This window comes from Stigmatopora argus, chromosome 11, assembly GCF_051989625.1.
Source record: "Stigmatopora argus isolate UIUO_Sarg chromosome 11, RoL_Sarg_1.0, whole genome shotgun sequence".
Classification (NCBI taxonomy): domain Eukaryota; kingdom Metazoa; phylum Chordata; class Actinopteri; order Syngnathiformes; family Syngnathidae; genus Stigmatopora; species Stigmatopora argus.
The window spans coordinates 3862188-3873681 of NC_135397.1; the positions used below are offsets into that span (position 1 = coordinate 3862188).

Below are 11494 nucleotides of genomic sequence, written 5' to 3' on the forward strand. Positions count from 1 at the left end.
TTCTTTTGCTAATGACCTTTATCAAGTTAAGCTAATGATAACTTTTAAATAGATGTCTACTGTAATGACCAATCCCTGAAATGGTTCAATAATAACAGGGAAAAATGAGCAATGCTATTTTTATTATTTTAATCGCTTGTATAACACTGAAAAACTTTAATGTCTGGATGAACTGTCTGTGGAATAAAATGTCCTTGAGTGGAACTTATTGACAAAAAGAGTGAAAATGACTAATCGCCTCAAATATTTTGTCCTCATCAAGATTTGTGTGATTAATGAGACAGCTGACAATAATTGACCACTTATCATAGCTTGGAGATTTCAGCAAGAATGCGGTTTTAGGTCAAATATCGTGACAAAAGATTGCAAAGCATGTGTAAAATCTTCCGTTTTTTTCTTCTTTTTTTTATTAGGTTCACTCAGTTGAAGTAAAAACAACTTTTGTCTTTGGAACGTTAAACGAACAAGAGAGGAAAGGCCAGAAGAAAAAAAACATGACAAAAATTGACAATTTCTGAACGCTGGGCTGTCTTTTTTCCGCCCTTTTGTTTACAAAAAAACAAAGCTAAAAAAATGTATATACAGTGCATCAAATATATTTACATTAAGGCATATTTGCTGGGGCCTAAGAAGACGGCGACGTGACACTAAGCCCACTTGTACACAAATAAATAGTCAGATCTAGCGTGATATTTACCGTTCCAGTGCTATTCTCTGGATGCTACCTGCTGTGGGTCAATGTACACATGATGAACAACATTTGGGATTGTTTTTTTTTTGGAATTGTGATTTAAAAAAACAAACAAACAGAAATACAGCACCGTGATTGGTTTAAAGTCTCAGTGCATCACATCTCTGCTACCATTTATTCAACACACACCAGACTATATAGAACAGGGGTGACCAAACTTTTTTTTGTAGGAGGGGCCGCTTCAGAAAAATCAAAGGATGCAAAGTAAAACACCAAATCCTTCCATTTTTGATTGTTAAAAAATCAAAAGGGTTATTTTAAGATGTATTTTTGAAATATTGACTTTTTGGCTGCCATTGACATTTCATTCTATTGGCGTCAATGGGAGTGAAACATGATCACGAAATATTAGGCTTTCCAGTTGAAATGGTTTTGATGATTATGAGTGAGTAAACAGCGAAAAGCTACAAAATATATCTTGGTATGAAACACGTTTTTAAAACAGAAAATGTCCAGCCAAAAAAGTCAAGAAAATCACCAATAATATAGCTCCATTTATCACATTGGATTATTATTATTAGGATTATTTATTCATTGATTAATTCCATTTAGAGTGATCAATCAGCCTACCATGCAGGAAACTGTGAGGCAGACGTGCTATCCACTTGGACACCGTGCCGCCTGAAAGCTATTATATATAAATGTACTAATGTATAAGAAAAATAATGACATTTTCTACATTGATTTCAACATGTCGCAGGTTTCCCTGAGCTAACGGTGAGGCACTGTTAAAATTACTAAACAAAATGAGACTGACAAGTGCCACAGAATGTAGGCTGAATTGGAGCCTCTTGTGCGGGCCATTTCCAATGAGACTTTTCAAAGTGGGCAGCGGGCCGTAGTTTGGACACCCCTGATATAGAGGCACTTTTAATAAAGGCGGAGATGAAGACAAGCTTTGGTTGAAAAGCTACCAAATGAGCCGAGAAAAGACGCGGCAACAAGGACAAGATGAGAGTATTTTTCAAGCTGCTCGTGTTTGTGTCTGCTTCGCTAAAAGACAAAATGAATAATTGATCAGCTAATTGCTGCTCTTTAGCAACATCCTACTAGCTGAAATATATATATATATATATATATATAAAAAAAACAAAAATAAATCCTTCCATTTATCCCCTTCCTCGCACGCATTGATCGCCCGACAATGTCGTTTTTATTATTATAATTTGTTTTTGGCTCACTCCTTTTTCTATGTTACCGATTCATAGTGCAAACCGAAAGATTTGGTTAAAACAACAAGGGAACAAAAAAGGCGATCTGGATATTCTGGTTTCAGGAAGTCATGAAATACATTTTTGCCCGGCTGGTTTCGCATATTTATCCGTTGATATTTGTTACAGTTGAGCTGCAGCCAATCCTGACTGACTTTCTCAGAGAAGCGGGGCCAATTTATTATACATACGCTACGAGACGATAGTGCATTTGAGAGGCGTTTCCGCGGCAACGAGAACGGGGGTGAAAACATGACGTTTCCAGAGAGCCTGAGCATTTTTTGGGGGGTGTAAAAACGTGAAAAGTCCTTCCAGAAAAGGCAATCTGGACAACGTCATCTAAACGGCAAGAGACAGTTTCGGTTGACGTCTGACGTCCGCACTCCGGAACAGTAGGTGGCGATGATGCTACAGTATACATTTGCCAGCGAAGATACGGACGAGGTCAGTGTTCTTGGAGGACGATTTCACGTAGAAACGTCAACATGGCCTAACTACGGTCGACGCTACACATGATTCGAGTTGGTTATTGACAGAGAGTTAAAGCGGAGGAGAAAAATTTGGCGTATCCGTGAAAATTTTAGTGCGCCGAAGACGCAGCTGGGAGAAAGACAAGTGTGGACAAGACCTGGAAGAACCAACGATGGTTTTGCATTTTGGCCTAAGGTGGTTGTCGTGTAAACGTGGCCAGAAATTTCACCCGTTGTGAGTCGTGAAGAAAAAACAGCCATTCTATTATATAGTATTGTGCTGCGTTCAGACCGCCCGTTTTTTTCGTTTTTTGGGGGGTGCCAGTTTAAGCAATGTCGTGCGTTACATTTTGGATTGCGGACTTTTGTTGATCTTTCCGCGACAGATAGGAAGCGGCCAATCAAATATGTTTTCTCATTCACGTGACTTCCATTGTCGCAACAACAAAAAGAACCCAAAAGAAAAAGAAAAAAACATAGAACTAATACGAAAATAGCCTAGCCAAAATATTAGTCGCAAAATTACGAGAATGAAGTCATCCCTTGTGTTTCTACGAAAGATAAGTCGCATCGTTATGTTATTCAAATTGTAATCTTACAAAAAGAACAGACTTCAACTTTTTGGCTATGTGAAGGTCGGTCTGAACGCAAGCACATTTGGCGACAAAACGCGGGTAATTTAGTCTTCGATGTACATATAGTGTGCATGTTTTTGGAATGTGGGACAAATCCAGAGGGGGAAAAAAACGGCATGGGGAGAACACAGATTCGCAGGCCGTACATCGGAAACGTGCCAACTAGCTCCACGCACCGAATTAAGTGCTATCGTTCCAGTCTTAAAAGAACTGCAAACCTTATTCCCAGTCTGTATTGAGTCCAGTTGTTGTTGCTCCGTCAGTAAGAGAAGCAACACTTCCCTCCCTGGGATTTTTTTTTCTTTTTCAAAAAAACGAACAAACCGTAATGGCGTGTGCATTACGCGTGGTGGAGTTCTGGTCGTTAGTTCTGGTGCCTCTTCATGTGCAGGGCCAGGTGGTCCGAACGGGAGAAGGAACGAGAGCACACGGCGCACTGGAAGGGTTTGGCGCCCGTGTGTTTGCGGTAATGGCGGGTCAGCTCATCGGAGCGGGCAAAACGCCAATCGCAGCCGTCCCACGTGCACCTGTAAGGCTTCTCACCTGTAGGGGGCGACAGGGAGATTCAACGTCAGTTAAATCGGATATATTTCAGATGGCGTGCAATATAAAAAATGTCAACGTCCATGAACAGACACTTTCATCAGATGCCAATCAGTGTCGCTTTTAGAAAAATTCAAAGTATTATGTATTCAAAATGTGTTTTTTAAATATTGGCTTTTTGTAACGTGAATATTTCGTATGTAGTAATAGCATTTGTAAGTAGAGGTAATGCCATATACATATTCTTCTATTTTTGTGCAGGCCATTTTGATAAGATATGTTCCTAATTCGCTGCTGGCCGATAAATATTGAGTAGTGGACCACATTTGGCCCACGGGTAGTTGTTTGAACCCCCTCAGGTCGATTTTTTTGAGAAGCTGAGGAAAAAAGCTCAACTCAGATAAGTCAACAAAGGAGATTACGCTCATTTTCAAAACCAATTGTCTTGAAAACCTGATGAAATGATACTCGATACTCGATTAAAAGGCATATATCTATAAAAAATAATAAAATAACAAATCCATTGTACTTTCGAATAACAAACAGATGACTAACTAACGTCGAGTCGTAGTGATTCACGCCGTTGGATAAGAGGAACCGGAAAAACAGGTCGGTCACCGTGTGCCTTTAACCCCGTGGGCAAGACGGCCTACGGCGTCCGGCGTCCATCTTCTTGCGTAACCACCTTTGTGACACTCTGTCAACCTCAATAATAGCTCATTTGTCGACTCTCAAAGCAAACGCTAAAGAATTTGATTTTCTTTTGCCCCTGTCGTCCTCCTTAAAGTTCTACCATCACCATCTGAGAAGGTACTTTACTGAATTACATTGATTAGACTTCACTGAGCCCAAAAACTGAGTCCATTTCTTTGTAAAATGCAGCAGAAATTGGGCAAAACACAATTTTATTCCCGTTTCGGAATTGTCAGGGAAGCCGCTCACTTACCGGAAGTGATGCAAGCAATCAACGAAAGCTAACGGGCTAAGCTAATGAAATTGTGATGATTTTTTGATAGTTTTCCGAATTATTCTGACCTTTTATCACTAAGTGGCTGTGAGAAATCTCACGTTCCAGCTGCCTCACCGTGACTCATCCATTTCCACTTCAGTTCACGTACCCAATAGGCTTCCTTAACCAGCAAAGGGTCCACAATTTAACCCCCACCCCCGTTCTCCATCCTTATCTCCATCCCGATAAAAATGCGCCGTGCGCTCCGTATTTCTACTTTCCAAAATGTAGAGGAAAGAAGTGAAGCCAGCGGGGAGTTCATATCTCGCAACAACACTCTCAAAAACACACACATCCACACACACGCACACACAACACACGCGCAGACAAACAATCAGGATAATGGATGTTGATGGAGATTAGAGGAGGAACTCCCGTGGGCACCCAAACGCATTAGGAATCATCTCATACAGATTAGTGACAGGTGTATGTATGTGCGTGCGTGTTGGTGTGCAGTCGAGCGTCTGTGCGCCGCGTAACAAAAGGAAAGGCGTCCAGGGAGGGGGGAGGGTTGGCCGCGGGGGTCCTGGGGGGGTTTGAAGGTAGAAGAAAAAAAGAGGGCGAGATGGAGAGGAAAGCTACAACGGACCAGACAATAAGGAAATGACTTGTGTGTGTGTGTCTTTGTGTGTCCAAGTCATGTTTAATTGTGGTATTGGAGAAGCCCCTTCCCACAAGCAAGACCCCCGACTCGCTCAAGGTGTGCGTTGTTGCCCGGCGAGAACGTGTGTGCGTAAGACGTGGAATGTGTAGATATCAACAGAAGCTTTGTTTAGTTAGCTGCACCGAGGTGGGGCTCAAGAAACAACCTCCCGGGCCTTGTTTGTTGCTTCTGCTCGTCCAAACTAACATCTCGGAGCAGAGAGGAGCCGGGAGAGCGCTCCGATGAGAGAAAGACCGCTGGCGGGGCCAAGTCAATCTCAATTGGGATCAGCAGAACATCCCGTTTGGACATTTATGCCTCATTTGGTCATTGAGATGCTCCGAGTAACGTCGTGACTTTTGTGCCAAGGTTGGGAGGAAAAAAAATGTTGATTTTGACTTGAAAGCTGGCCATAGCATTGTCATGCCAAGGAAAAAAAGGGGAAACACTCTTAGGAGTGTAACATATGTCGATCTGGAATGATTAATGGATTGGTGAAGTGACATCCTAAACAAATGGATGGAAACTGGGATCTTGTGGAATTCTCAACCTTGCTGTATTTTTATCCTAAATTGTTTAATACAAGGGTGCTTTGACGTCAACTTGATTTCACGTGGGCCGGACCATTTTAGATACAATATTTAGATTTTTTTTTTTAATAAATGGATTAAAAGAACTGGATTAAAAGCCCTGAATATTCAGTTTTTTTATAGATCTAAAACAATGTTTATTTTAGCTTTTTTAAATATATTTTTAGATTTACAAAACGATATTTGAACTAAAAACACAGAAAGAAATGATACAAAAATTACAATTATTGATTTAAAAGGGAGAAAATCAGGAAATTTAATACACATCTATACTTTTCATTTTAATTTGATCCTAAAACAAAAAGTTGGCACTCATGATTTACTTTCCCGGGCCACACAAACTGATGCGGCGGGCCAGATTTGGCCCCCGGGCCGCCACTTTGACATGTGGTTTAATATGTGAAAAAAAATTCAAATGTTATTAACCTTGCTTGTACCATAAGGGAACAATAACGCAAGTTTGATTGGAAGAAAAGAGAAATATTTGCATAATACCGCCATAAAAGTATTCGACGAATGAGTGCTTGGTGAGCAAATATATTTGAGTTTGTTTGGCGGTACGTGATCTGACATTGTACCCCGTCACATGCTAGAAGTGTGTTGCTTCCACCTGTTTTGATGGAATCGTATATTGGGCAGACGTTGTGGAATGGTGCGCCGGGCGGGCTACATTTACACATACACAAACGCATGCCAGGAAGGCAAAAGCCTGCCTGGCAACTCAGGACCAGGGGCTCATTCGGGCCCATTTTCTCATTGCCGGGAAGAGAAGAAGAATCTTTTCTTACCCGTGTGGGTCCTGAGGTGGGCTTTCAGATGGGACGATTTGGTGTAGACCTTCTTGCAGCCTGTTGGGACACAAAGCAAAGTGGTTTAACGGGACATGTCGCTGGAAAAAACTGCAATGTGAGCCAATAATTGAGCCGGATCAGAAAGTAGTCACTCTTCTGAAAATGATTGGGATGTCATATGTATGTACGGTGAAGTTGAAAGCGACCAATGAACAAACTTTACAGGATTTGACCTGGAAGTACCTTCAAATAACACGGAAGTGACGCAAAATGAACTCATGGCCTGCCATTGACGACCATAGACGCCCAATTAAATCTTTCCGTGCCATTGACAGCTATGCCAAACGTCCCACGGCACACCCAAAAATCTCTCATGGCAGATGAACATCCTGAAAGTAATTAAAAGTGTCTAAAAAAGGAGATGCAAAAAAAAAAAAAAAAGTGAACACGCCACATTTTCAAAACGGCAGATGAACAGGTTAAACTCCACTTGCTAGTACGGCGTCTAAACGCAGACAATTAACATTCACGTCCACATTCCTAATGAGGTCTCTCAGCGAGTCGGGTCACTTTGAAACGTGTCTCTCCGCGTCAGTCTCGCTCGCTCGGAGAGAATCTCTCCTTGACGCGTGAGAGCGCTCGGCGTCATTTGAATTCGAAGTCCTCGGTTGGACGTGCGCGAACACGCCGAAGGGAAAGCTCCGCTTTCAAGCCTCCCTTTTGACGCGCCGCTCGGCCCGCCAGTCGCTGCACATGTAAGGAGTTCCCATGAGAGAGCGCCATGATTTTGACGGAATCAAAAAAGATCCCGGTGAATAAAGGTGGCCACTTATCCCACGCGGGCCTTGGCGTTGACACAACAGGCCTGCTTAATTAACGCAAATACGCCCACAGGTTCATTCCATCGTCATACCAGCAATGTCTTTAAAGCTGCCGCAAGCATGTGTGAGAACTCACTGCTGAGGGATGCCTGGGCATAAATCGTGCGACGGAACACAATGAGAAGAAAGTCGGGTTTTCAAAAAGAAACAATAGAAAGCGCCGCGACTGGTCGTAAACGTTCAACGGCCCGAAAGTTGACGACAAAGTGACGGCGCCAAGCAACCAAATGGCACACCTCCACCCTGCTGATTACAACCCAAGGAATTGCAGAAACTCCAAGTTTACCATTGCTGATTTTTTTACAGAATGACTCATATGGCTGATTTAATTGGCTAACATTCTGTGTCTTTACAGATTTCGCATTTATGATTTGAATGCTAAATTCAGTTTACTCTTAACACACTCTACACTAAACGATAATTGCTTTGGTTAATCTTTGAGAAACATGAAATAACAGCATGAGTTCACCTCAATTAAAAACAACTAGACTTTAACAGAGTACATAGATATTCCTGCATATTGTTCACGGAACATGAGTTTTAGGACTAAGAATTATCTTTTACAATCTTCAAAAAACATTTTCGTGTTTGTGCAGTCATCTGGGAATACAAAAATTAATTATTAAGTCTGGAATGACCATTAGTATTTTTTCCCAAAAATAAATAACTTATGAATTGTTACTAAAAGAACTGAAATGTCAAAGTGTAATGGGGCCGTGCCACACCCCTTACAAAGTGGTTTGGTAGTGCAAGAAAACTTGTATAGTGAGGTAAAACTGTTCTAACTAGTGGAATTTTCCAATCTAGTTACTAATAGTAGGATACACAATATGTCAACTAGTGCCTAACTTGGACTGACTAATAACATGTAACTGTCCTATGAGTGATGACAGCCAATATATTGGTACATACTTGGCTTTTTCATGACCTTTGATGGTGATAGACATTTTATCTGGTGGCTATTTAGTGCTAGCCTGCCCTCCCAGTTAAAACAGATTGGACGTCTATCGCCGTCGAAGCAAAAAAAAAGAAGAAAAAAGTGTGTGAATTTGTTCCAACCTGGATAATCACAGTGGTGGATCCGTCGCTTCTCCAAGTCCGGGTTGTTCCTGCGGTTGTAGCGGGCGGTGGTCAGGGCCTGCGTGGCCGCGGGCGTGTGGGGCGGCGCTGCCGCTTGACCCGGGATGGCGACGCCCGACGCCAGCGCCTCGGGCATCAGCCCGGGCGGGCCGCACGCCAACTTGGAGGCGATGGTGGCGGCGTACGAGGGCGGCGGCGACATGGTGTGGAGGAGCTCCTTCTGCCGGTCGGGGCTGCCCGGCTCGGAGTTTGGCGGCGAGGGCGGCAGGTAGGGCGCCTGCCGCTGCTGCTGCTGCGGGAAGAAGTGGGCGTGCGGGTAAGCGGCCCTGCCGCAGAAGGAAGACTTATCAGTCTGATTTTGTTGGGGGCCGCGGAAGGGCGCCTGGACGCCGACGTTCTGCTGCTGAGCCGCCACGCCGTCGCCGTGGTGATGCTCCAAGCCCGAGATCAAGAGCTGGAAGAGCGAGGCGCCGCCGCCGCCACCGTCGTGCGGGTGGAGCTGCTCGTCGAAAGGCGAGGCCATCTCCTGTTTGATGAACACCTCCGGCAGGGCCTGGCCGCCGGCTTGGTTGAAGGCGCTGGTGAAGTCGGGTAACCCCGCCATGTTGACGGCCGAGGTTTCCATGGCGCCGCAGCCGCCCGCCGACACGTGGGGGTTCTGCGAGAAGCACGGCGCCGCCGATTCCGTCTTGACCTGGATCAGGTCCCCGTTGGCCCGCTGCGGATGGGCCAGGCCGGACCGGGCGTAGGCCACGTCGGGGAGGAAGACATTCATGTTTAGGGTGTACGGCGCCCCGCCGTGCTCCTCCTCGAAGAAGGGATCTATCCCCACGGCGCCATCTCTTTGGGACTTGTGCGCGCCCTGAAGCGGCTGCGGGGAGAGGTAGCGGTCCATCTCGCACTTGGCCTGCCGAGAGGAAGGCGGAAAGCAAATAAATCAATAAACAAACATAAGCATTTGACTGCACTCCTGACAAGGTGCGACCCCATTTGATTGGCGAGTCAGCGCTCAGACATTTATCAAGTGGGCATCAATAGGCGGCTGCTACATTCCCACTGCGCCTGCAAAACTGAACTCGGAAACCTGCGCTCTTCAATCCTATGACTTTGCACATTTGCTGTCAAAATTGCAGAAGGCTTTATTTTTGCATGATGGGGATAAGGAAGGGGGGAGGGTGGGGTAAGTGGCTCCTTCCGTGCGGTGATGGGCCGGGTGGTCTACGGTCCCCTCTTGCGGGGGAAGAGTTGGCTAGACCTTTCGGAGCGGGGTCAGTTGTTGCCAAACGACAACTGCTCGCCAACTGGCGGCTCGCGCAACACGGGAAAAAAAGAGCCTATGTTGCTCGATGTATTTTTCAAAAACAACAACAAAGAGGAGCGCATGCGGTGCGCCGGCCCGGTTAGGGAAAAACAGCCGCCACGCCCATTGAATCCCGAACACAATCGATCACGATCCGAGCTTTTTGGTAGGGGGTAGGAGGGGGGCTTCTTTTTTTGTGGTACCTGCGAGAAGACGCCGTGTCCGCTTCGGTCCGCGTCGCTCATCTTACACTCCAAGCCGAAGTCTTCCAAGTGGAATCCGACGGACAAGGACGCCTTGTGCAGCGGGTAGAAGGGCTCCTCGTGCCCGCCGCCGCCGCCGCCTCCGCTCATCGCCAGTGTCGCAGCCATGGAGCACCCAAAAAGGAGGAGGAGGAGGGGGGAGCAGGACGGGGGTTGAGAGAGAGAGACTTTCACCGAGCCCCGTTTTTTTAGTCACGCCGAAATGAGGAGGGAAAGCGCCGAGGATGCTACAGTCGAGCCGGGGGAGGACGATCTTGCTTACATCTCCGTTTGCACTTGTCTCGCCTCCTCCGGCGGCCCACCATCAGTTTTCTATGTTGAGCGTGCAGGGCGGAGCGGGCGGCCTGGGGGTGTAAAAAAAAAAGAGCACACACACACACAGATCGACACGTACACGCGCAAACACACGCACCGCCCACTAAAGCTTTAAAAGGCTCCCCATCATTCATTCAAGCGCGGCCACCGCCCTGAACTCTCTCCATCGAAATACATAAGCGACTACCACAAGGGTAAGTCAAGGTTGAACGAATCTTGACAGTTCATTTGAAGTGAAACCATTAGAATAGAAGCAGAAATGATCTCTCTCAAAAAGAATTGAAGGCATAAGAATGGAAAGAAGAGAGAGGGAGGATGGTGTAGTATCGGATTTGGCCACCAGATCGGATAGTTTTCAGCACCGTCTCGAATTTTGGTGGATCTCTGTCGAACCACCTATAAAATCCTATCATGGATCAAACTTTTTGTCCTTAGAATTTAAGGAAATTCAACAAAAGGGACGCTGAACACTGACAAATGTGCTTGGCAAACATTTTTTTAGTCAAATAAATGGACATTTGACTCTTATTTGAATAATATGTGTATGGCATTTTTGCATTCAGGGAGTGATCTGTGTCATATGGCAAAAGCGTGTTAAAAAAGGGCAACTTTGGGTATTTCTTTTAGCTTTTGAGGCTCATTTGACAAGGATAATGGTCTTGCCTTTATAGGCTGAGACAGTTTTAATGTGCCATGTGGGAGTTTGCTATACTTCCATTGCAGTTGTTTATATTGTGGTGTTTATTCAGAGAATGTGAACCTGAGATTGGCTGGCCACCAATTCAGGGTGTCCCCGCCCACTGTCCACAGTTGGCTGGGATAAGCTCCAGCACCCTCAGTGACCATTGTGAGGATAAAAAGTATGGAACAGGAATGAATGACTACTAGATTAACATTGATCCAATAATATGATTGAATATATTCTGCTGTATGAAAAAATTGGGGCACCCCTGACAATTTTCATCAATTTCCTAGGTTGTATGGATCAGCAGTTTTAGTCGGGTTTATAATA

General features: G+C 44.9%; 1 protein-coding gene across 2 annotated transcripts; it reads right to left on the reverse strand.

Annotated features, from left to right (window-relative positions):
• Positions 1-384: 384 nt before the first annotated feature.
• On the reverse strand, positions 385-10543 carry klf5a (Kruppel like factor 5a). 2 transcript variants are annotated; one of them, XM_077613099.1, is made up of 5 exons: positions 10108-10543; positions 8987-9511; positions 8584-8896; positions 6641-6700; positions 385-3610 (listed from the first exon to the last, which is right to left on the reverse strand). In XM_077613099.1, the coding sequence occupies exons 1-5, from the start codon at positions 10273-10275 to the stop codon at positions 3432-3434; spliced, it is 1245 nt and encodes a 414-aa protein (XP_077469225.1). In that variant the 5' UTR covers positions 10276-10543; the 3' UTR covers positions 385-3431. The 2 variants fall into 2 exon arrangements, with proteins under 2 accessions (XP_077469225.1, XP_077469224.1); XM_077613098.1 differs by having other exon boundaries at positions 8584-9511.
• Between the last annotated feature and the right edge of the window lie 951 nt (positions 10544-11494).